The following is a 26,364-nucleotide window of genomic DNA, read 5'->3' on the forward strand; positions in this document are numbered from 1 at the left end:
GTGCGTAGGTCCCTCTAATCTGTAAAAATGCTCATGCAGTGGTGAATGTTCAACTAAGGGATTTACCTTTGATAAACAATTCAGATGTTAAATTAGCTATGCACTACAACAGCATTGTGGGGGTTTTATGCACAGTTCAGTGGGAGCAGATGAATTACTTTGGAGCTTCATCAGAATCTCACAGGACTTCCTTGGAAGGAGTCACTCTCTCTGCCCGAGATGGCTCTGGTACTAGGAAGTTTCTCCAGACTCTGAAGACTCCCACTTGAACTTTGAAGTAACAGCAAAGTAAAAACTTTGGCCTGTTGTAAACTACTCCCATTTTGGTGCAATCTTTCCTCTCTGTAAAGGAACTAATCTCTCTGCAGAACATGAGGTTGGAGATAGCCCTGTTTTCATTAATGCCCAGTTAGAGCATGCATGCCAAGCAGCCAAGGGGGGCAGAACACATCTTCCTTCTGCAATCTCCACAAGAATCTATCACAAAGGCAGAGGGTGCAGAGATTACTTCCTCCCTGGACCACTAGGCATTTAATGTACTGTAGAAAGGGAGCACAGATAATCATATAGATACCTGCCCCCACAGCCAATGTAATGTACCAGCAGCCAGAAGAGTAAACAGTCATAGAAGCACAGGGACTCCTGGAATGAGGCATGCTTAGGTCCTGGCCTGTCACCAGGAATAACTAACGACTGTGGTTTCAGAGAGAGAACTTTTATAAAACAGACATGTCCAGGCTGAGTGTATTTGCTGGGGCATGAAGGGAGTGACCATGTCAGAGTGCACCTAGTGAGCCACTCAGATGTTGACATGCTGTGGCTAGCACAGACCTTTCCTGTGAGAATTCTTTCTCTCTTCTTCCTGTGTTTTTATAAACAAAGATAAAGTTTGGATGTTATTAAAACAGTTTCTCAAGATATGGACAGTTCAGGCCTGGCCAATCAGGCCTAGGGGGAGGTTTCGAACTGACCAATCTGGGTGACCTTTGAAAAGTCTATATAAATTGGAATTATATAATAGAAGTTTCTTCTTGATGCCACACTTAGAACCTGGACTTCTCTCTGCTAGCGGTTCAACAGCAACAACATGCTGTCCCCTAGGACTGACGATATTGAAGGATCACTAGAAAAGCCTGAAGCTTATCACTCAGTTTAATTTTCCATCACACTGAAGTGAATCAGATTAAGCCCCTCTCAGGACAGAGATTATGAATCATGGTGATAACCAATCACAGTGCTGTTAGAAGCACTGGATATGCTAAAAGAGATACATTCCTGCTCAGGTAATGAGATGACCAGGAAGGATGCTGTCAGGGCAGACAGACTTGATCTTACATTGCCCTGGCTACCCCAAGAGTCAGGAGCTCAGTGGGGTTCAGTGCAGGCAGATCTGAACAGCAGGGATGGGTGCACTCACAGGTACAGCCTGCAGACTCACTGTGCAGCATCCTGACACTGTACTCCTAAGAACAGAAAGGCACAAAGGTTCAAAGGACTCGTGGAGAAAAGCTGAAAAGCTGTTACTGAGAGTGTCATGGGGAAACTGTGAGAACCACCCACTATGTAAATATTATGCCAGTCCTTATTCCTGTTGCTTGCATTCTGCTTGCAATCTATCACCTCATGATTCAGCCTTCTCTGTCCCACTCCTCTGTCATCTGTGTGCACATGTGTGCATAGGTGTGTGCATAGCCCACACATTACTATACTGATAGAACAATTGCTGTTCACACACATATCCAGCAAATACTGTTGTGTGTTTCTCAGCAGAGGATGTGAACCTGGGCACTCTTTGATGTTCATTCTCTCTCTTTTTCTTGTGAACTGGAACTACCCTTGAAATGCAGATGTTTCCTTGGGAGAATATTGTAGCTGGTCCTCAATGTTTACCTAAATTACTTTTTTTAGTCCAGGAAATGACAGGATGTCATAAACTTGCTGAAATTACCACAGAAAACCTACGCAGGCAGATGTAATTGACCTCACTGAAACACCTCAAGCCAGAGCAGGCCTTCACTGCAGTAACAAATTCCATGGAATAGTTACTGACTATGGGCTCATTGTGTTTCTGCCACAAGTTCTCATGAAATTGCATGACAAGTTATTTGAGGATTAGCCATAAAGTTACTGTGTCCCTTTCATCTGTTTTAAAAATGAACTAGTTTGGGCAAAGTGCATAACCATAAAAGGGGAAAAAAATGGCAAAATAGCAGAAAGAGGAGGCTGAGGAGATCAGGACAAGATATGTGATGGACATCTTAAGCTGTTTGACCACTGTTCCACAAGCCAGGCATGACTCAGCTAGGATAAATCTGTACACACTGTACTTAAATTTTTGGCAATGAACTTTCAGTCTTTATCTTGTCCACAGTGGGGTATTTCCTTCAATTTATCTTTAGATGCCATGCAAAAGCATCTGTTTAATTTTTTTTTCAACATTTCTTCTTCTCTATGGAGAGAACTTGAAAGGTAAACATATTTTGATGACAGTGGTGAGGAGCTGTCTAGGACTTCAGTAGCTCTCACATTAAAAAAAGTTTTTTGCAATAGGAAAAGCAAATTTCTGTAAAACTGGTCTACCAAATAAAGGAATGCCTTTTCTTAAGAGGAAGGCAAATTCATCAGTTCAATTCGAAAGCATGAAAAATGCTTTTGACAATGAACTATTACAGGAGCATACCAAAAGGACTCAAACCTATGGCCTCTCAGAAGATGCCTGTCCCATACAGTCTGGACTATATCCCTGCACCACCTAAACAGTGTCCTGCTCCATATGAAGAAGGTCAACACAAAGAGATGCATTTACAGGGTCCAGCTAATCCAGATCAGAAAGTCCTTAATTTTAATGCTCCAGAATCATGTGGATGGAAACAATTACTTGGGGTGCTCCATGTACGCCAGAGATGAATATATTTCTATAGCATCTCCTAGACATAATACACTAACTTTTCCTGTATGATTCCCAAATCTATCAGGGACTACTTTTAATTCTCTCCACCTGAATGAGTAAATTGTAATTTGCAGCAAGAAACTACAATTTTTGCTTCTGCAGCAGGAAAAATTACAAAAGTGGGAGCATATGACATGAAAACATGCTCCTCCCATGTATATAGCAGAAATCTTACAAAACCCTCTCTGTGAAGTTAGGAATAAATTATTATTATTATAACAAGTGCTGTCATGGCAAAAATGGGGAGTCCCTTCACTCTGAAATCAGAAGAAAACAATGTACTTTTTGAGCTAAAACACATGATCAGAGTCACCTTGTGGACACTGATTAAACCCATGCTTACAAAGCAAACTCACCATTTCCCTGATGGGAGATGACTGTTAGCTTTTAGGAAAAAATCTATGGACCCTGTTATTTAGTTCAGCATATGCTGGTAATTTCCCATGTGTACATAAATATCCTTCCTTTGGAGGAATTTTTCTTGGGGAAATTCTGGCACTGCTGGTACAGGGCAAATAGATTTTCCCTACGTTTGGAAAGCTGACTTGAATTTCTGGCCACTCATAAAGCTTCTCATGTTATTTCCCATGCACAGAATTTGCTCGACACAAAGGAAATGCCTTTTCTCTGCTTTTGAAAGTCCAGGAATGAATTCACTTCCTCATTGTCACGGAAAATGGCTGTGAGCTTTGAACAGACCCAGAATGTAGTTAACCTGTTAACACATGAGATACTGAAACCTACTGAATGCTTTAGCACTTTTGAGGTAAAACCCCAGTTGAGCAGTTTGCCCGAGGGTGTGCCAACTGAGATTAATTCTCACACCTACACTAGTAACTCTAAAACAGGATTTACAGTAAGCACTGTGGGTAGCAGACCCCTCATGCAATTCTGTTTCCTTCAACAAAATCAAAACAGCCTGTTCCTGAAAGAGATGTTGGCCATGTGGTAGCAGTTATGGGGCTGACACAGAAACAGCCCAAGAGGCTCAACAAACTGTGTTATTGTCTGTCAGACTAGACAATCGTGAATATAAAAAGCTGGCCAGAAGCATCCACCAAGTACTGTAGAAACTGATATTTCTTGGCTATTTCTCCACATTTAGATGAATTGGGGGAAATTAGAAAAAATTATAGAGGGAAAAGATTGACAAGCTTCATGCTCTATGATTCGTGACTAAAGATTACCTTCATATGGTCACTTTTTATTCACTTAGCACTGCCCACATAATTCCATCAGTAAGACCTGCTGAGAAGAGGTATTTCCATCTTGAGAGAAAACAAGATCAGCAGCTCTCCTGTTTTGGCAAGGAATGATATAGTCACTCATTCACATATGCACCAAGTGCATGGAAATTAAACACAATTCAAAATAGCTTTACTGATTTTAAACAGTGTAAAGTTGCCTTAATAAATGGAAACATAGGTAACAAAATAAACTATTGGACATATCTTAAAGACATGAGAACAGTTTGCAGTAATTTTTTTTCCATTCAGATTATACAAACTGCTTATATTTTGGGAGAAAGAAAGAACTTCCAGTGAAACTGGGAATTCACTGGGAAAGGAACACAGAATGCTAAAGATCTGGAATAATGGCAAGTCTGCTGAACAGCATGTTGTTCTATCTAAGAAAGTTTTATTGACTGCATTACATGTTGAAATTGCTCGAGGAACGGAGGAGAGAGGAGTAAGGGCTTTAATTACATGAGCAAGTATTTGTTAGCTGCATTCCTTGACCCTTCCCATCCACTCCCAGAGGATATAGCATTGTGCTAAATGCTTACTTCATACCTAAAGTTAGAATAGCTGATCATCTCTTCAGATAGGAATATAGAAAGGAAAACAACAGTATAGTCCCTGCTTTCAGGCAAGGCATTATCTTTAGCTATTTCTTTGTGAACCCAGTTGCTGACTCATGGATGCTGAACCGCTGGCTGAAGCAAACAGCTCCAAAATCAGACTCTGCTTTAGTCCCCTGTTGTGGTGCGCACTAGACATTTTGGAAGCTCAGCAGATATCCCAGCCTAAAGATCAAGTTAAAAGTTACAACAAGCAGGCTTGCACTACCTAAACCCAGACTCTGCTCTGTGTATTAAGGCAGTTTTGTCAGGTGAATACCATCCCTGTGCAGAATCCATCCCTCTGCAGTGTCATCTATGCAGTGCTTTATGCTTAGAACCCTCAACTTAAATCAAAGACCATTCCAACAGTTGTAGGTCACGGTTAAGTGAAGTCTGCTACACATAGATGGTAACTCTCTGGAAGCAGAGGCCACACTGCACGGTAAATAACTACGTCTGGGTGTTAAAGTACAGCAAACACAACACAAGAAAATATTCTATTCTAAAGAGTCTGTAGTCAAAATTAAACAAGCATGATAACAGAAAAGTGTGAGGAAAGAAACATCCACACTCTTACCATGCAACTGAGAAACTGAGGTACCAGAACCCTGAGCCACAGCCCCAAATCCCTTAAGAAACTGTGACAAAGTACAGGCTGGAAAAGTATTGGGAACTATCCAGCCTGTTTCTATGCTCTTTCCTGGACACTTTCTCAACCTCTGTGAGAAACAGGGCAGTGAGGGCAATGGGTTTTTGACTGGTCTACTACTGCTATTCTTATTTTATTCAATTTAGCCATGAGTCTAGTCTGAGCCTACTTCAGAATCCACTGAAATCACTTTGCTCTCCTAAGCAGAAACAAGGCTGGTTTTCCTCTTACTTCTTGCTGGGGCCTTGTTGGAATGCTCTGTACTGTGCACTGCAGAGGGTCTGTGCTGCCATCTCAAACATAGCTGTACTTAGCTATGTCTGCAGTTCTTAGGGGCCCTGAGGCTTGCTGCAGTATCTACAGATATTAGAGGAATAAAAATCAAGTTAGAAAGATTTCATCATCACCACTTTGACTTTTTCCCACATTTCACAGAAAACAGTGCTGAAACTTACCTCCAGACCACCAAGTAGGTATGGTTAAGGCCAATCTTCTGTGAGGTTAATGCCATACTTGATCCCCTTATAGTTAATAAAACCTGTTCTTAAAAATATCCAATGTTTGCCTCCATAGGTCATTTTTCACACTGTTTCATCACTGTTAATGGGAGAATACTAACCTTACAATTTAACCTTCAGCTTAACAAAAGGGGCTAAGGCAGGATTTGAACTTTCAGCCTCTTTGAACCCACTCCAGTTCCAGCTCTTTACTTCTGACACTTCTATCACAGCTATTAAAAAGAAGAAGAAAATGAGCACAAAAAACTCCAAAACAAAAACCCAATCACCCCAAGCAGACAAAAGCAGAGCAAGCCTTGGCCCAGGTGCATAAATAAGAATCCCTACTTCCAGTACAGTGACTTCCCAGAATACCCTGGTAAAAGTCTCCTTGGGAATCTGTAGTTTCTTTTACTGTATTCAGATGAATATAATGGAAAAAAATTACAAAACCAGTTCAGCACTTGCTATCTAAGTGGCAGAGATTATTTGGGGTATTTTTTTTACCATCATTACTTGATTCAGTAATAAGCACCATCTTTCTGTCTGATAGAGGTTTAGGGGATTCCCCCCCCCCCCCCTTTTTCCTCTGTGCTGAAAAACTCTTATCACTTCTACACCAGGAAAAGAAGCAATGGAAGAGCTCCTGGAAGACAGAAATGCTGAACTCAAGCATGACCTCAAGCACTGCTATTGCATTAAAAGGGATTTCCCTTTTACGATCCTTTTCCTCCCTTCTAGATGAATCACACCTCTTACAGAATTATCTGGCATTAAAAGACCTGGCAAATGATTGAACTATTAAAGTCTGAATGTTACTATCCATTAATATTGTTACAGTCATCATCCTAGCATTGAATATTTTATGAGTACTGTCTTAACAATGAGTCTTTCCTAGTGCAACCTCTGAAACACTTGGTGGTGGTGGTCTGAACACTGTGAGGTCTTGGTTTAATTCTGTGAGCATGAGCCACTCCTTCCTGAACAGTAAAAAGAAACAAAGTAACTGAAATAATTTAGATATACACAGCTGAATGGGGCCTTGAGAGATTCCTTCGTCTTCCCAAGTACAAGAAAGAATTGTTATTGATTGATGCGCATGAAACTGAAACTGATTACCTAAATTTTCTCAAAAATAGATATTCTGCAGTTCCCCTAGACAGCTTCCTCCAGGGTTATGTAAACATTACCATTTAAAAGGGTGGACTTTTTCAGCCTTATGCTTAATCAGAATGTAGATAGCTGAAATTTGAAGTATTTCTTACATTGCCCTTAATGCCAAGAACTTCCCCCTTCCCTCAGGAGATACAGATATGCATATATACCTAAAAGTATGTGTGTGCATGTATATAGTTATGCGTGTGTATGTGTGCATATTTACACACACACTTCAAAGACGAAAATTTTCCATGATTTAAACATATGTTCATATGTTTATATTTCATGAAATATAAGCATCATACCATAAATGATGAGATAAACTATGGGGTATGACTACAAAAAAACAGGAGTCATTCAGAAAAGAGGAATGTATATTCACACATTCTATAATTATTGACGTTGCTGATGTTTTTAATGTATTCCCATATTGCCTAGGAGTTATGGTTGACAAGACAGAACTTCATTTTGTGCTGTGCAAACTCAGATCAAATGAATTCCTGTCATCCTGCTCAGACCTGTTTGATAAACATCAGCTGTAGCAATGTGCAATCAACTTTCAGTTTATCAAGGTGTAAACAGTAATTATTAATATTCAGACGTGTTTACAATTTAGAAAACAAAAATAAGCTGTTGCCTTTTCAGGTTTTCCTGGGTCTCAGCATCTCTGTCATGGGCTCACAGCTAATACCTGCATAACTTTTAGTCTCCTCATTCACACTTCTTTTCTTTTCCTTCTTCTTGTAAGTTAAAACCAGAAGGGACTAGGACCACGTTTTAATCTATTAAACTAATCTGCAGTTTCATATACAAAGCAGGGTACAAGTCAGCAAAGTACTTTTTTCCCTACTGCCTAACTTCGCTCATCCTTCATACTCCACAGTGAAACCCTCCACCACTTCAAATACTCTGTAAAACTCTGCGAGTGGCCGGGCTTCATACCACATGAGAGAAATATTATGGATAAAAACATTTTTTTTTCTCTAATCAGATCACTTCTCTAATCAGATCACCACAGTAATCTGGTACCTCAGTCCCCATGAGAGGACAGGGAAAAATGTACAGGAGATAGGAACAACAAAATGCAGACAGAAACATATACTGTGTAAATCGCAGCACAGATGCTGCCCTAGTTATGCAAGCAATCACCCAGGCCCAGTTCCCCCAGGCATCCAGTCCCCTGGATCTTAGCCACCCCTCAGGCTATCAATCATTAAATGTGGAGCCTTCCTACCCAACTATACTTTCCAAGGCAGCAGAGAAGCTGGGGCGGGGGGAAAGAAAAAAACAACACACCCACAAAAGTCTTTAAAAGAAAACTCTCCAAGGAGAGGAGGAAAAAAACTTGGGATTATTATTTTTCCAGCCACATCTCTGACTTCTTTTTGAACAAAGGCAGAGAAGAAGGATGGCTGGCTGTGCAGAGCCAGCATAGGCCTGTAAACCCTGGGAAGGATCACGTTGCCACATAACCCTGGTGTGTGACACGAGCGCATGATCTGAGCCAGCTGCTGCTACTGAAGGTGAGGTGAAGGAGTTTCAAGGCTGAACTCTTCCAAAATCCACCTGTTCTCTGAAGGAGTTAATATTTCAGACCTGATTTCAAGGTGTGGAGCAACCCTGGCTTCTCACTCAGTCAGTGGGAGTGGTGGATGCTCGGGAACAGACAGGAGTTCATAATCTGTGAGGATGAAGTCCTTTAATACTGCAAGAAACTGTTGCACTGGATTTCAGTTCTGTGTGCCTTCAGATGGTAAGGTTGTTGGGCAAGAAACTGCCCCTTTTCCATCATAAACCCCATCCATAAATCCAATTAACAGGCCTTATATACTGGGTTTTTATTCAATGAGTTTTTTTCACTGCACAGATACTAGGACATTGTTTAAAGGCGTGAATCAATTGCTTACAATAATTAATTTTAATGATTCCTACAAACTGCTATTTGCAGTCAACAATTTACAAACATATTCAGACACGAAGATATCCCTGACTTGATAGTTTTAGCCCAAGGTTTTGGCCCTTACCTGCAGTAATTGTACCTCGAGCAGGGCTGGATAAAAGCGTATTAACATCTCCAGCGGAAAATGCCAGCATGTGGGCTTATGGGATTATGTATCGGCCTAACCTCTAATTAAAGAAATTAAGTCACTTGTGGTTACTTACAATACAGAGCCAAAACTAGAGAACATACAAGCTAAACGGAAAAAAAAATATTGCTTGGGTCTGAAAACCATCTGAAAGAGCAATACTTTCCGTGGGACGGGCTCCCTTCCTGTCCAGCGGGGATGCTGGGACAGGGCTGTGGGCACCTGCAGCCCAAAGCCTATGCGCAAGGGCAGGCGCTTTCCACGCGTGTCCGTGTGGCTGAGAGGAGGCAATGGCTCCTGGGCAGCGCCTCTCACCGCGGGCCTTCAGAGCCTGCGGGGCACGGCCGGCCGCGCTCTGCGCCGGGAAACAGCTGCTCCTGACCCAGCCACTCGGCACCGGGCCGGCCCGCGAGCAGAGCGAAGCCTGCGGGAGGGCATGGACAACCCTGCGGCCGTGGGGAGAGGAATAAGGAAGGAAGCAATGACATCCCGGCTCCCAAAAATCCCGGCGGTGAGTCACGGCGGGCGGGGAGGCGGCGGGGCTGCCCGGCAGCGGCGCCCCCTGGCGGCGGCGAGCCCGCGGTTGTCACATTCCGGAAAGTCCCTGCGCTGCCGGTGGAAATCCCCGGTGGGGGTTTTTCTGTTGTGTTTTCAATCTCTCTCCTTTTTTTTTTTTTTGTTCTCTTTTTTTTTTTTTTTTTTGCACCCGGGCGCTTAAACAGAAAGGGAAAAAAACAAGAGGCTGGCCTCAGCCTTTCATTCCACAGCGGCGGTGGCAGCAGCAGCAGCTCCGGCGGGGAAAGGGTGGAGAGAAGGGAAGGAAGGAGCCCCGGCGCGGTGGGGGTTGATGGATCCCGAGCGCGTCTGCGTCCCATCGCCCCAGCCTCGCTGCTGAGCAGGAGTCACGGCAGGATCGGGCGGAGGAGGAGCCCGCCGCGGAGAGGTGAGCGCCGCTCTGGGCAGGGCACGGCGGAGCCCCGAGCCCTCTCGCAGGAGGGCGCCTCGGGGAGCCGGGCGGGTCGGGCGGCGGGGCTCGGCCGTGCCCCGTGTGCGGCTCTGCCGGGCGGTGCCGCTGTGTCCGCTCTGCCGGCTCGGCCCGGCGGGGGCCCACGGTGCGGCCGGGCTTGCTGCGGGGCAGGCAGCCGCGGGGAAATCCAACCCGCAGCTTCGGGCTCCTGCTCCTGGGGAGCTGGCGGGCCGTGTTGTGTCCTGTACACCCTGCATGCCCAGCAGAGCAGTCGGTCAGGGAGCTAAGAACGCGGAACACTCACTGTGTGTAAACCAGTGCTGTGGGATTTAAAAGATCCTCGGTCCTCAACCTCTGATTCAGTGAGGAGTAGTGCTGTGTTTTGGTTTGTACCGAGCAAAGACCCAGGCAGAGCTATCCGTGTGGGCTGAAGAGGTGTTAATCATGTTTATTTTACAAGTTTTAGCACTTCACGGAGAAGTTTGTTAATTGCCGTTTTTCAGACAGAAGACAGAAAATTAAAATAACTTTATGAAACCATTGGCAGATCCCAGTATTCAGCTTTCCCGAGCCCAGTATCCTCAGTATTACGTTTGGAAAGGATGTTCTCTCTAATTATTGTTTACAGCTCTATCTTTCTGGGAATTCCTAGTCATTACTTGTCAGATGGTTGAAGTAGCATAGTACACAGCAGAGCACAGTGGACTATAAACTAATATAACTGTAGCTCAGTTTTCTAACTCTTCAATCTGTAGCTTAGGTGAGTATTGATTCTGTTGTGTTCATCACATTGATTTTGAAAATAAGGGTTGCTTGGCTTTTGCCTCGATTGACATTTATGGCTGTAAGTAGCACAGGCAGTAATTTCCACGTGTGGAGGGGAAAATATGCCTGTCGAACATAGTATCGAATAATGTAGTTTCAGTGAGTACTTCTGTAAACTCAGTACTTTTTGTTACTTAAAGCTGGAAATAACCATTTCAAGAGTCCCTGCCGGTAGTGCTTAGTCATGTGATTAGTCTTTATTGGTGTAAAAAAATCCCATTGACTCAGTGGTTCTACTAACATAAGTAAGGAATTCGGTATTTTGGTCATCTCAGAGCAAAGCAGAGCTGTGGTTATCCTACAGGTTAGTAAGGGGTTGTTTATATTTCCTTTTTAAAATCATTCATGCATTTAAATACAGGATTACATAAATGGCATGTGTAAAACTATATTGGTGAGGGGAGTGAATGCGAAGATGTGTTATATCCATTTTCAGGCTGTATGCTGGTGGGAGAATGATAAGAATGTGCCATCTTTATTACCTAAAGGAAAGCTTTTTCATATGTTGCAAGATGTGACAGCTCTGAGCACAGTCCCTAGTGCTCTTAGGGGATGTGAATGACATTGCCCTAAAGCAGGACCTCATAGCATCGCCTGTTTCATCTGCCTCTGTTTAGGGCTTGTCAGGATGTCCAGTGTATCTCTCCATCAGCTGGTTCTCAGAGGGGTTAGAGAGGTCAGCTCTTGGCACCAGGAGTTTGAGGTCCCCTCTTACCCTGAGAGGGTCTTATCCAAAGCTTTGGCTGGGCATTTGGAGGTGGATGTTGCCAGTGGAAGTGTCTGAGTGAAGAGGAGAGAGCAACTGTTTCCCTGTGGGGAAGGAGGTGCTGAAGTCCTTCTGTGCAAGAGGGGTCTTCTTCCTCTTTCTGACCCTCCTGATTCCCATCTCCATGAGAAAGCTTCCAAACAGTTGCATAAACAATTTTTAGTTGCTTCTTGTCTCCCTGTACTTGATGTCCAGAGATTTGATATACAAACGTATGGTTTGATACTTGTCCCTAGATTCATAATCACAGTGGTGGGTTCTAATGTGACTAGCTGTACTCTAAATATGTTAGGCATGCATACTTTTATTTGTCTTTATGCAAATGTTGCTTTGTTTTTAAACAAAGCAAGAATCTATGTGGACAGCATAGAGAACCTCTCCATGTAATTTGTTGTTGTTGTTGTTCCTACTGTGGTGCAGGGGAGTTTTGAGGGATGTGGTCCCTATGTTTGGCTCTAACTAGCCACAAAGTTAGCGTCTTCTGAAAAAGTACTTCACAGAGTGTAGACGGTTTGAGGTTATGGGGATTTTTTTAATGTGTTTTCTGCTGTACCCCATGAGGCCAGAGTTACTGAAGAAAGGGATGCAGGGCAGTAAACATTACATATCCTACAGTGGAAAAATATTGGGGATTTTGGAGCCAAATGGAAATGCTTCTTCAGCTCTGTTGACTTACCACTGAGTAATAGTGGCACTGCAGTCTGCACCCCCACACAAGCACCTCTGTGCAGTAGCTCTACCACTCACAAAATATAAAGAGCCTCAAGAAAAGTGACATAAGTCTGTCCTCGAGTGACAAATTTCTCATCTACCATATCTGTAAGTATGGGACTGATACTAGCACAGCTTACAATTCTCTGGTACTCTTTCTGTACTCTGCTGACCACCATTTCTCAGAATATACGTACTGTGGAAATCTGAAATGGTCATTATCTGCTTTTTTTGGCATGTTATCAAAACAAGAGCTTGAAATGTGCTGAAATTCATCAAGTGCATATGATATTACACTGTGCAGTTATCAATTAGTTAAGTTTCCAGGATAATTTTCCTTTCCCTTGATGTTGCCTCCTCTTATCCTTACTTTGATTTAAATCCTTTTTTTTGAATAATGATGCAATTTCCTTAGTTATGAATAAATCCTCTTTAGTATCACACTAAATTATATCAGTAAATGAGTGGGATAAGCTGGTCGGTCTCTATATGTGAGTAATGCAGAATAGTTAGTAAATATGAGCTTTAAAAACCATCATCTATGAAAGGCTCTGTTGGACTGCATCCACTCTGTGCTTGTTTTAGGCAAAACTGTGTCCAGAATCCCACCCTTGAAAGTGCCTTCTCAATCTCTGCAGAAGTAATAGCACTGTGATAGGACACTAACATGCCAATAAAAGGATCCTTTTTCATTTCAGATGTCTTCCAGAAACATGGCTGGCCAACACATCCTTCCTCAAGCTTTGTATCAGAGCAATATGCTGAAGGCTATGAAGATTAGAGAGAGGACCCCTGAGGATCTAGTCAGACCTCCCAATGGAATAATTCACCACTTCAGGACTATGCACAGATACACCATAGAAATGTTCAGAATGTGCCAGTTTTGTCCCCAGTTTCGGGAAACACTTCAGAGGTCCCTGACTGACCAGGCTACTCAGACTTCACTGGAGCGCCAGAGGAAGCTCAACTGGTGCAGGGAAGTTCGGAGACTTGTTCCTTTGAAGACTAATGGTAAGTTATGAGAAGGTCTTTGCACTTGCAGTAAAATGTGTCATACAAATGGAACATCTTTATTAATACCATCTGAGCTCACATTACTGAAACAGAAGCACATGTCTTTAAAAATGTGCTACCTTTTAATCTCAGTTTTGTAAATTAAAATTCTTTCCACATGATGTACTGTCCTGAGGCTGTAGCAGACCCCTGCCCATACCACAGCATTGTGAATACTGTGGAAATTTCACAGTTGTTTTCATAATGTCAGTAACCTGTGGCACTTCAGAGTCAAGAGCAAGGCAGGGAAACCTGATTTGGAACCCATCGCCTTCCCATGTATCTGGCTGCTGCGTGTCGGCTGCCTTGTTGGAAGTGCCAAACATCCTTTAATGCCAGGCAAGAGGAGACTTCAGATGCTTTGAGCGACAGAGATGCATTCCCGTGTATATTTAGCAGAAGCTAATATCCTTCCCATGAGCCGTGCTGTTGTAGCTGGCAGGCAAGGTTTGCTGGCTGGTCCAGCTTTAACAACAGTAGCACTCAGAACACGGAGCCTCTGGGAACCTGACAGTGCTGTCCCTGGGGTCAGTGCCCCACTCTGGGGCTGCTCCCTCATCCTCAGCTACCTGCCGCGGTTTGCGAGCTCTCACCTTCCCACGGGGCCTGCCGATAACTCCCGTGTGTGTGACTGACACCCATCTCTGCAACACAGAGTTGGCAGTGCCCTTCTCTTTCAACAGTCAGTGCTGGTTTCGGGACTTGGCTTTTGGGTTACTTTGTGTGTGTGTTGCATCACCTGCGACAATGAAAAGGCACAGCAGTAGTGCCAAGATTTCTTGAACAGGTTAGGTTTTTCCACAGTCTTGAGCAGGAAACCTTGGCACATGACTGTAAGAGTCACTGGGCATTTCACATTCAGTGGAGGAAAGATTCAGTAATGGCTATGACTTATGGTCATGCAGCTGCAAACTTGGACTCAGGGTCCCTTGCAGCACAGGTTGCCCCTAACTAGGAAGAATAGACCAGGACAGTGAGGACTTCAAGAAGATGGAAAATACAAATTCTTTGCTCAGTTATAGAAACACTGGGTGTGGTGGACCTGCAGCCTTGTTGAAGTCCATGATGTATTCTGTGGTTGCTTCTTTTCATATCTGCTTATATACACATTGCCCTTATCTTCCTAGTCCACATTGTTCCCTTTCCAAGTTCTGCCATATTTCTCAGTGTGATTATACACAGCTGTGTTGTACAGAAGCCATAAAAATAGACCCACTGAGTAGATGTCACTGCCCCAGCCTAAAGCCTCATCCTAATGTGCGTGTCTGTAACTGTTGTAGAGGCATTGACCTTCTAGTGGGCTTTTGTGAACTGCCTCTGCATTTGTGTAAAATTCTCATGACTGCAATTAGGGTTGTGCACAGAAGTTGCAGAATCTTGAATTTCGGAAGGACTGGAGTTGCAGCTAGAGCAGGCAGCGCTTTGCAGGCACTGGGAAGTTAACATCACTCCAGGTGTTGCATCTTCAAAACTTCACTCTGAAAAAGTGAAGGAAAAAGAATTTTCTAGGAAAAAGGACATTGTGCACAATTTTTGCCCAGGGCAAAGAGTAACAGTTTTAGAATCCCCCATCTCCTGTTAATACGAATCCTGTAGGGGTTAATGCTGCCTGGACAGACACTTATTGGTGACTGCATTATATTCAGTAACACTGACCTCTTTCTTTGTCTCATGACCATTGGCCAGTGTTACACATGGGAGCAGTGTTGATTTAGATGCCAACCACAAGCAGGTTTACCAATATATGAGATGCTGAAATATTAGGGCAGGTTGAGGGAAGGCAGAGCAAGGACTCGGTTTGTGGTCTCTCCATACACTGTGCAGATGAAGAACTTGGCTTCAGTTCAGTGCTTCAGGGTCATTAAGTGCATGAGTAGGAGTGGCTTTGGCAACCTGTGTTTATGCAAAGTAGTTGCATTTGAAGGACCTTTGCAGGGGAAAGAAGGTAGATTGGACAGTAGGAGAGGATCTCTGAAAGAAGTGCAGAAACCTGGAGAAGGCCTGTATTATCCCAGAAAATAAGGTGGTTTTTTTCCATGTAACATGGAAAAAGGTTTTTTAAGCATTTAGCTGCTTAACCCATAGATGTGGGAGGTATATGTTGGTTCTTTCAGTCAGCAGTGGGGGTTTCTTAAGAAAATTCTGGGGTTTTTTCTGATTAAGGTTGTAGTTGTTGAAAACAGAGAAAGTATCTCCTACAGGAACTTTTGATGTATATTTTACCTAATATGTTTGTGAATCTTTGGAGTGGTGGGGTTTTCTTAATTAAAAAAGCTGTTTTGAATCACCACGTATTTCTTTGCAGACATCTGAATGGATGATAGAAGGAAAGCGGTAGGAGGTATAAAAATCGAAACTGTTTGGGTTTTTTCTTTTTTTTATTTAAAAATTCCAGCGTCTATTGGCTGTAGAGATTTCACTTGTATAATGAATTGGCATTCATTCCAACTCGCCCGGCCACACCCCCTGGGAAAGTCCGAGGGAGGCTTGGCTGCAACCCCGCAGAACAAAAAGTACAACTGTTGCTCAATTACTAGTCAAACGGTGTGGGGGAATTCCAAGCGCTGTGTAAGGAATTTTGGGCAGTGCTTCTCAATAAAGAACCGAAAGTGAGCTCTCAGAGAGACAAGAAATTTAATCTTATCTTTGCTCTAGATTTTGCGAAGGGAAAATTTTAATGGGGATTAATATGTCATCTTTCTTGGTCAGAAGGAAACCCAGTCAGTTTTTCTGTCTTCGTTGTTCCCTGATTTTTGAGCTCAAGTAAGCAGCCTGCAGACTTGAAGTACAGCTTTGCAAGATAGCATTCAGAAACCAGAAGGCAGTTGCAGGAACCTGATATGCACCAATCCCCTAACAATTTATGAAGTATTGAGTAGATTTCAAATTATATTCTATTCAGCAGCTGGAGTCTGTTGTAGACTTTTCTCTGCAATTTCAAAGAACAAGAAACTAAAGTGTTCACAAATGGTGTTATTGAACTCATAATGTGTGTGGCAAACTGGGTTTAGTTCTTTTGTGGGAGTTCTTTGGGTGGGTTTGTTTTGGTTTTTTTCACATGAGAAAAATGTAGTAGCATTACCAGGGTTGATGTCTTCTATTCCAAGAAAATTGCTGTGGTTTCTTAGCATTGAGTGAATCTGTTTACCACTGTAGTAAATATCATATCTAGTTTTGCATCTGAGGAAATGACAGTAATGATTCTTGATGTCTCCCTTTCAGGGGAGACATCCCCCTTTCAAGAAGGGGATGAGATGGAATTTGACTATCTCTAAATCTGGCTAGAGATAGAATTTGAAACCCAGCCTTAGACATATTTTGTCACGCCTTTTAATTAAGTTAGTTATCTCCTCTGATTCTCAGTTTCCCCTCTGAAATTGCAGAACATCACTTTCCTTCCTACGTGTAAAGAGGACTTTTTCAGTGCAAGGAAATTATCTAAATGAAAGGATTTAGTTCTAATTTTGCGTTTTAAAAAACAGCCCTCTAAATAAGATATGTAACAACCCAACACACTGTCATTTCTGAGAGGTAGGCAAGAGGTATTCCTATGATTGCTTTACATAAATCACCTGCCCTTCCCTTTCTGTCTCTTTTTAATTACAATTCCTCCATTAAGCACAGCCAAGTGCCAAGCAGTGCTCATCAGGGGATGTGAGGCTTGGTATTACTATAATCTTTTCTTAGTGTTTTCCATTAGCTCAAGCCTGTGCCATTGGGTGCATATTTTTATAAACACCAATGAGGGAGATTCACATCTTTTTTAATTTTCACATCTTCTTTTTTAATTTTCAGATTACTTTGTTGTGTTTAAAAAACTATTTCAACTGTGTTTGACATTAGTAGTTTGCAATGTCCATCAAAGTTAAGTAAGATAGGTAAGGGGCATTGCTGAATGACAGCTTAACTGTGACTGCTACAGGGACAAAACCAGCAGGGAGGGGACTTTTTTCTTTCCATCTCTAAACAGAGACCATATCTCTGGTCTCCTTCTTACAGCCCTTCAGTCTGAGGCTTAGAGAGAAGTGTACAGGGAATATGCATATATAATTCTACATCCCACCAGTTTGTGGGGTTTTGTTTAAGTAACCATTTGAAAATGATGCACTCTTTCTTTTTTTTGCAGGTGATGGGAATTGCCTTATGCATGCTGCATCACAGTACATGTGGGGTATTGAAGACATTGACCTTGTCCTAAGAAAAACATTGTTTAATGCTCTCAGGGAGATTGACACACGGATCTTCAAGCTCCGCTGGCAGCGGGAGGCTGTTAAATCCCAGGAGTTTGTAGAAACGGGACTCCACTATGACACCCGGGTAAGGCAGCCTGAGGGGATGGTGCTGTTTTCTGAGTGCTCGCCAGCATTGCCTTGCTGATTCTGTTTGCTTTTTGGCTTCATGGATTCCATCATTAATGGAGATCAGAAATAGTCTTCCTTTGGAGGAAATGGAGAAATGTGATTATTTGAGCATTGCTGTGCTGCAGCTGGTTCCTGACCTCCATGTCTTTGAACCATTGGTGACAGTTGTTTCTTTCCTCAGAACTGGGAGGAGGAGTGGGAATACCTCATTGAAATGACCTCCCCGGAAATATCTGGGGCTCGAAACAGGCTTCCCTATAATGCACTGGAAGAAATCCACATCTTCATCCTTGCTAACATCCTCAGAAGACCTGTCATTGTCCTTGCAGGTGAGTTGCATGCCCAGTTATCCCACTGTTACTCTGTGCTGTGTTAGTAATCTTAGTCAACAATTGTTTTCAGGTAGATGCATTTCAGAACAGGGTGTTTTCCAGCATACATTTTCTCTTGCTTGTAGCACGTACTTATTTGTGTTTTCCTTTTCTTCTTCATGCAGATAGAGTGGTTAGAAGTTTAGAGTCAGGCTCCAGTTTTGCTCCTCTGAATGTTGGTGGTGTTTATTTGCCTCTCCTGTGGCCAGCTGAAGAATGCTACAGATACCCAATTGTGCTTGGCTATGACAACATGCATTTCACACCACTGGTGACTCTGAAGGACAGTGGGCCAGGTATTTTTCAAGTACCTTTTTTGGTATTTATGTTCCTTCTTCAAAGCCATTGTGCTGATAAAGCATTTAAAATATGATCTGATTTAGATTTGCATTTTTAAAGTTAAATAAATGTAAAAGATTCCTTTGACATACATTCTTAAAATGTGAGCAGAAACAGCTTTGTCTGTGAATCTGAATAGAAACTAAAGGTTACCTTCAAGATACTGGTTGAAAGTAGAGTGCAACTCACCTGCTTGCAGGCTGGAAATAGTCAAAGGGTGGCTTCTGCTCTATTGTGTTCTAGCCTCCTTTCCACACCACATCGTAAGAGAAGAAGCTTTGAAGGATGCAGTCTCACAGTAGGGTACCACTGCCTGGCAGGAATAATGAAATATATGCTTTACCACTTATAAATCATCTCTTCTGAGTGGATAGCAGTTCTCTAGGTTCAAGTTACAGCATCATCCCATGGAAAGGCATAACAAACAAAGCTCTACAGTGCTGCTCACATGGAGAAGATAGTTGTGAAGGAGACATTAAAACGACTGTGGGATGGAGCTAAGTTTGTGATGTAGGTGTGTCTGCAACCCCAGTGGTACTGTGTAGAAACTAGTTGCTCTGGTCAGCTGTTCTCCTCTCTCTCAGAAATTTAGTGGTGATATCGCGATGTGTTGTATTTTATGGTTACTCCTAACTGGTTGTGTGTGTGTGTGTGTGTGTATATATATATATATATACACACATATATACATGTATATATGTTAATTCATATATATGTTAATTGTGTATATGTTAATTCATCTTGTTTCCCCACAGAAATCAGGGCTGTCCCTCTGGTCACCAGTGAACAAGGCAGATTTGAGGATTTGAGTGTGCACTTTCTGACAGATGGAGAAGAGAGGGAGAAAGAGCAGCTGCTAAAAGACTACTTGATAGTGATAGAAATTCCAGTGCAAGGCTGGGATCACGGTACAACTCATCTAATTAATGCTGCAAAGTGAGTGTCATTCCTGTTTCCTCAAAGGTATCTGGTTTACAGAGACGGGAGAAGCTGGACAGCCCAGTGTGTTCCTTAGGTCTTTCCTTCCTTCCTAGGTGGCCCATGTATTTACTACTTGAAATATGAAACACTGGCATTACTACTGACATGTTTTGAAGGAGTATGAGCTGAGGCCAGTCTGAAATTTAAAGGAAAAATTGTGTTCAGACTTCGTAAACTGAAACTAGCATTTTAGAAGAAAAAATCCATTTGATCAGTTTCACTGACTTGATTCTGCAGGAGGGTGGCTGAAAAGTAGTTAAAGGCAGGAACTAGTTAGCCCAAGCTCTTGTGCTTTGTATAAGAGCACATTGCATAATGAACAGTTGGTGTAATTTTGGCTGCCCCAGGGGAAATACTTGGCAGTATGTTCTTAGCACAGATGCCTCAACACCCTGGGCAACTGTTCCGTGTGGCAGTAGGCAAGAAGCTGTGGCCAGTGGAGAAAGCAGCGTCTGTCCTCATGCCCCTGATGGCTGAGCATCAGTGACATGCAGGGAGCAGCTGGCAAGACCCATCAGCTTCTCGTATTTAGTGGACACTGGCAGTGGTGTCCAGCCAGTCCCCTCACAAGTGTGGGTGGGAAGTAACACCCTGTATCCTCTCTCTTTGCTTCCACCACCACGTGGAAAGTTTTCTTTATGCTGCTGGCTGGTTCTGGTTTAGGGGCCTTGAAAATGAAGGTCTTTCTACCCGAAGGATATATGCACACGTAAAGTGTAGCACTTGAGCTTCCCTAGTCCCACTGCCTAGATGTGTTGTGGAGTATTACCAGAAACATTAGCTCTTCATCCTACCAACTGTGGCATGGTGAAGCTCCAGTGTAGGGTTTCCCTGCAGCTGAAGGCAGAGTAGGGATGGTGTGATGGATGCTCACACTGAAACCCCACAATTTGTTTGAAGAATTCTGCTGGTAGATACAGACCCAAGCGGGCAGAACAAGCCCACTGTAGGAAGGGCTTGTTCTTGGTGTGAGCTGGTGAAAAAAGGGGTCTTCTACTCTAACTTGCTCGGCTGAGCACTGGTCCTCAGAGGAATTCACCATTTGGGAGACTTTCCGCTTCTGAGAGATTACCCATATTCTTTGTGCAAACAGCTTTTATACAGAACACCCTCACCTAGCAAATTGTTTTAAGAATACTTCTGTTTAGCATTGTGTCAGGACATTTATTTCTTTGGATATAAAAGTCTCTGTTACTGAACACCTGCTTTTAAAATTACTTCCATTTACAGCAACAGGGTAACATTCCACATCTTCTATCTGAGTAATATGGATGTGCATTAAATCTACATTTCCTTCCCACATTGCTTGTATTTGCCTCCACCCCCACCATCTGCTCTTTTCAACCACTGATACAATCTTCCTTTTTTGGCTGTCAGGTTAGATGAAGGCAACCTACCCAAAGAAATAAACCTCGTGGAAGATTACTTTCAACTGGTACAGCATGAGTACAAGAAGTGGCAGGAGAATGCTGAACCTGTAAGAAGAGAGACATGTTCCAGGAACAGACAGGAGCTGTCACTTTCCCAGCTCTCCCTCTTACAGATGAAATGTGAAACGCCGAATTGCCCTTTCTACATGTCTGTGAACACCCAGCCCTACTGCCATGAATGCTTTGAGCAGAGGTCCCAAGGAAACAAAGGAAGAAAGCAAACCTCCAAAGCAGCCCCTGAGAAGTTGAAGGCAGCTGGGTCAGGCTCCTCCCATGGGGTTATTTGTGAACCTGGGGGATGGACATCTGAAGGGCCTGTAACAGAGCCTCGCTCTGCACCTCCAACCGCTCCAAGCCTTTTCCTGTACAGTGAAACCACAGCCATGAAGTGCAGGACCCCAGACTGTCCCTTTACACTGAACGTGCAACACAATGGGCTTTGTGAACGCTGCTACAACTCCAGACAGCTTGGTCCTTGCAACAACTTGGATGACCAGAGACACTTAGACTATGCCACGTGTAAAACGTGCCGTCAAAAGGCCAAAAGGACTTTCAATGGCATATGCAGCACTTGCTTCAAAAGGTCTACAGAGCAGTCCCCAAATGGCAGTCCTGCTTTCCTGCCTGCCTGCCACCAGAGATCAACATCTGACCCATCCCAGATCTCGCAGATCCTGCACCAACACTCCTGCCATCAGGCTCCCAACAGCCGTGGCAAAGAGCCCCTGCCACCAGCACTGCCTCCTGAGGAGAACAGGGGAGGCAACCTCTGTAGAAAACCTGGTTGCAAGTTTTTTGGGACACCACAAAATGAGGGCTTTTGCACGCTGTGTTTCTTTGAGTACAGGGAAAATCATGGTGAGTGGAAATGGAATGAGCTTTTACACACTTTGGCTGCAGATCAGATTCCTTGAACTGTGAAGCTCTATGTGCACTGGGTGATAGAAGGGCAGGGGATGATGAAAACAGTGTGAGGAGAAGTTGATTTTCTGTCTGTTATTATCCCATTGTCATGGTTTAGCCCCAGCCAGCAACCAAGCCCCAGATTGCTGCTTGCTTACCCTCCCACCAGCAGGATCAGAGAGAGAATCAGAAGGGTAAAAGCTTGAGAGCTCATGGGTTGAGATAAAGAGAGTTTAACAGGAAAAGCAAAAACTGTGCTTGCAAGCAAAGCAAAACAAAACAAAGAATTAATTTAGTGCTTGCCATGGGCAGGCAGGTGTTCAGGCTGTGTCTCCTCCCAGCCTCCCATGCACCCGCAGCCACCTTGCCAGCAGGGCAGTACAAAAAGCAGAAAAGGCCTTGGCTCTGTGTAAGCCCTGCTCAGCAAAAACAAAAACATCTCGATACTATCAACCCTGTGTTCAGCACAAGTCCAAAACACAGCCCCATATCAGCCACTAGGAAGAAAATTAACTCTACCTCAGCCAAAACCAGCATACCCATAAAGGGGCACATGGCAGCAGTGTGAGAAATCTGTAAAATCTCTTGTAAAACTTCCTTTCAGCTTTGATGGAAGCAAAACTAAATAAAAGGGTGTGGCCTTTGATACCTCCTCAGCATCCACTGCAATCATGGTTTGGTATGAATTTTCTTCACAGCTAGACAAGTTGTAGAGGTCAGTGAGGGAAATGCTGTAAATGTATGGAAGGTACTGAAAACCAGTCATGCTGGCAAGGCATTTAAAAAGTTTTGAAGAATTTGAAGATCTGTATCTGTTCTGGATATAACAGGTATAATGCTCTGGAGTAACTGTTGTAGTTGCCTTGATAAACAGAGCAGTAGAAATTGGCTATAGATAATCTGCTTGTATTTTGGAGTAACTTCGAAGTGCATTGTTACACTATACATTGAAATCTTCCTTGTTGATACTATGTGTGTGCATGCACGTGTGTTTAAAGACTGACCTTCAAAAGGCAATAGTTTGTACATAAATCACAGCATGAAATCTTCATCTTTCATGCTACTGCCCTGTTTCACAGGTGAAGAGCCCTTCGGTATAGAGGGTGAAAGGCATATGTGTGAGAGAATTATTACTTATCTCTTCATATTATCTTATTGCTGATCAGCGTGCCGATGTAAATGTAGAAACATGGAATAGGTTGGGTTGGAAGGAACCTTTAAAGATCATCTAATTCAATCCCCTGCCATTGGCAGGGACATCTTTCACAACACTGTGCTTTCCCCATGCATTCATATTAGGGAACTTCTATGCCAGCTTGCAATGTCTTATTTTCCAGCATTGCTCACAATGAAATTTTTTTTCCTTCTCATTGTGGAATATATCAGATTGCTTCATGAGACTAAAAAGTATAATGCACTTTTTCCTATTAAGCTTGTACCACTGTACTTCAGTTAACCAATGTGACTGAAATGGGGGTGGCTGAAAGGGATGACATGCTGAAGTCAAAGGTGAAATTAGTCTTGACTTCAGTGGCATCTACGTTTCCCACTTAGGGCAAGTTTTTCCCAAATAATCTGTTTTAACAACTTCTGATCTGAAAATCAGTCTGCATTAGCACCCTTATTTATGTAACATAAAGAAAGATGTACCAACTGGGGGGGGTCTCAGGATTGTCAAAAACCCATATTTGAGGCTAGTAGATTTTTTTGAATTTATCTTCATTTTTAACCTGGGGGACTTTTTATAGTTGCTTTGGGTCATCAGATCTATGGGGCACATTCAAACTCCTCCTGTTCATGCTTTACATTGCAGACAGTGTTTTGCTACGCCACCAGAGGAGATCTCAGAGGAAGTCTTCAGCAGCAGATCAGACGGGGAGCTCTGCTGCCGGCTTCCATAACACGGTGTCCTGCCAGCGGCGCGACTGCGGCACCCTGGGCAGCACAATGCTCGAGGGATACTGCCAGAACTGCTTCATTATAGCCCAGAACCAGCGATTCCAAGAAGCCAGAAGGACAGAAGAACAGCTGGTGAGACAGACAGAAGTAAGTGTGAACTTGTCAAAATCTTCCTCATGTTTAGTGTTGCATGTTCTCCTCTTGTGTGAGCAGCTTGGGATGTGTACTAGAAAGTCCTCGAGTGACTGCATCCTAGCTATCATGGAAAGACAAGCATAGAGCGTGTCATGATTTTTTCTGCTGCAATTGAGCAGTGCTCCTGAAAAGTAATTCTCAGTTTAGAGTTGTCATGGCCATGCTCAGTTTTACCTCAGCTGGGATATTGCCAGCAATTTCAGTGGAAGCAATTGGACCAACAGTTGTTTTACTGGGTTGTTTTACTGACTGGGAGGGATTTTCATTCTTACCCTTAGAGCTATGCAACTGCATCAAGGGGTTTAGTTCAAGTTGTATTTTTGATTGAGTCCATTACAGATTGTCTTTGTTCCAGATGGGTTGGTTTTTTTCTTTAATTTAGGTAATTTTGGTCCTTTTAGAATTGAGGGTTGCTAAAGATAAAAAACCCCACATTTTTTCCTAAGAAATGACAGAATTTGTGATTTTCTATAGTAAAACTCAACTTTGGCTCTTGGTATTGCACTTTGTTGAAGTGCCTGCAAACAACCCCTGAGTGATTAACTAGACAAACCACACGCAGAGTTAAAAGTAAATGAAAATCCATTTGTGCTGCCAGCATAGCGACTGACAATGTGTTTTAATATTTTTCAAGAGAACAGGGCAGCACAGAGATGTGCAGCGAGCAGCACTGAGTACCCAGAAGAGACAGTGTGCTGTGGCTTCTTGTAGAAACAACTTGGCCTGCAGAAGTGATGATCTGTGCCCGGAGTGCCGGCGCCTCGCTCAGCGCCCAGCGCCGGGGAGTGCCAGGGAGCCAGCGGCACAGGAGCCTCCCAAGCAGCGCTGCCGAGCCCCTGCCTGTGATCACTATGGCAATGCCAAGTGCAACGGCTACTGCAATGAATGCTACCAGTTCAAACAGATCTACGGCTAGTGGGGAGCAAGAAGATGATGCCAGCTGCTTCCTTCACTGAAATGGTGCTATGTCCAAAACACTTAACAGTCCTGGGAGTGGGAGGGCGGGGGGAAATATAAGCTGTCTGCTCAGATCGTGTGTATTCCCAATAATGGGAATAAATTTCTACTTCCTCTAAACACTGCATACAGGGACTGCTGAGAAGGTCACATTGCCTTCTGCACAGAGCTCTCATTCATGACTAAGCTCCTACAATGCCATATTTAATTCTTGGACTTCCCAGGGGGAAGTGTGAAGCATTTGAATCCAAAGAACTTCCCAATTCTGCCTCTTTCTCAATACCTCCTCTTCTCCCAGGCAAGGAGCTATGTCTACTGTCGGAGGTGCAGGACCTTTTCATGTTTGCATACATCAGTCAGGGGCAAGCCCTTCCTGAATGGGATTACCCAGGACAGACTGATGCAGCTTCCAGTTGACATCTGAAGAAACTTGGTTTGGGTTGCCCAGTCCTTGCTGTTCCTACAGAGCTCGCCAGGGCGGGAGCTCCCACAGGCATTTAGGGTGATAACAGGGAGCGGTTCTGTGTTTGCAGAGCCCTCAGCAAACCACAGCCAGGAACAAGACCAGCACTGGTCTGCTCCTTTAACTTGCTTAACCTCACCAGCATTTTGATCCTTTCCCAAATCCCAAGACAGCTGGAAAGACAGAAGTTACAAAAGAAATGAATGTGATGGGAAAATGCATCCTGCCATTTCCCACTTGTGTGGAAGGAATTGCCTCCAACAGACAAGAAAAACCCCAAAGCCCTTTGTCTTCAGGTCTGAAACAAGAGTGACTCCTCTCTCTTGCATTGCAACTATCAGGAGTATGTGTGTGCTGTTCATACCCTTCCTCCCCATTTCTATTACACTTTTTGTCATCCCTAAAGTGGTTCTGTTATCATGCAGACAGCTTGGAGATCAGTAACGGAGTTCTTCAGGGTTGAGATTTTATTCCTGGAGTTTATGCATCCACATCTCAATCTGCAATACTTCTTTTAGCAACCTCAGTTTTACAACTGTGCCTAGTACCTGCTTCTCTCTTCTCCTTTCATACCTTCTAAGTTTTCAGCATTTGTTTTGCTGCTATGATTTTGTTGGTGATAATTCTTCTAACTTTCTTCTCAAGTTTAGAATCTTCTCCTAGTTACTAAAACAAACCAGTTTTTAAAAAGAAAAAAAATTAAATAACTCATTACTTATTTCTGTTAAATTTTATATATTTTGTGAACCTTAATGTGAACCTATACTTTTATTAAAATATTTATATTATTTGAAACAATGCAATTTGAAATTTGCACAGCTAGGATTTTTTTTACATGTATTTACTCTTGTGTTGAAAGTTACAGACTTAAATGTATAATTGAAAAACTTTCTCTGGTATAAAGAAATAAATTATTGAAGGATTGAATTTGTTATTTTTATATCGGTGAGGGAGAGCAC

General features: G+C 43.1%; 1 protein-coding gene and 1 long non-coding RNA gene across 3 annotated transcripts; one reads left to right on the top strand and one right to left on the bottom strand.

The window, feature by feature from the left end:
* Positions 1-4,143: 4,143 nt before the first annotated feature.
* Positions 4,144-9,875, bottom strand: LOC146439662 (uncharacterized). Of its 2 annotated transcripts, XR_014850870.1 has the most exons (4): positions 9,122-9,875; positions 6,062-6,172; positions 5,674-5,799; positions 4,144-4,247 (listed from the first exon to the last, which is right to left on the bottom strand). It is a non-coding gene; the product is annotated as an uncharacterized LOC146439662 (long non-coding RNA). The 2 variants fall into 2 exon arrangements; XR_014850869.1 differs by lacking the exon at positions 4,144-4,247 and having other exon boundaries at positions 4,536-5,799.
* A 91-nt stretch (positions 9,876-9,966) lies between these two features.
* Positions 9,967-26,332, top strand: TNFAIP3 (TNF alpha induced protein 3). Its single transcript, XM_085055672.1, has 9 exons — positions 9,967-10,127; positions 13,152-13,464; positions 17,633-17,823; positions 18,049-18,196; positions 18,364-18,534; positions 19,333-19,513; positions 20,936-21,846; positions 23,705-23,937; positions 24,620-26,332. Exons 2-9 carry the CDS (start codon positions 13,152-13,154, stop codon positions 24,899-24,901), a joined length of 2,430 nt encoding a protein of 809 aa, XP_084911798.1. The 5' UTR covers positions 9,967-10,127; the 3' UTR covers positions 24,902-26,332.
* The last annotated feature ends 32 nt before the right edge of the window (positions 26,333-26,364 follow it).

The sequence above is a fragment of the Lichenostomus cassidix genome, chromosome 3, assembly GCF_008360975.1.
Source record: "Lichenostomus cassidix isolate B80296 chromosome 3, HeHo_3.0, whole genome shotgun sequence".
Taxonomy (NCBI): Eukaryota; Metazoa; Chordata; class Aves; order Passeriformes; family Meliphagidae; genus Lichenostomus; species Lichenostomus cassidix.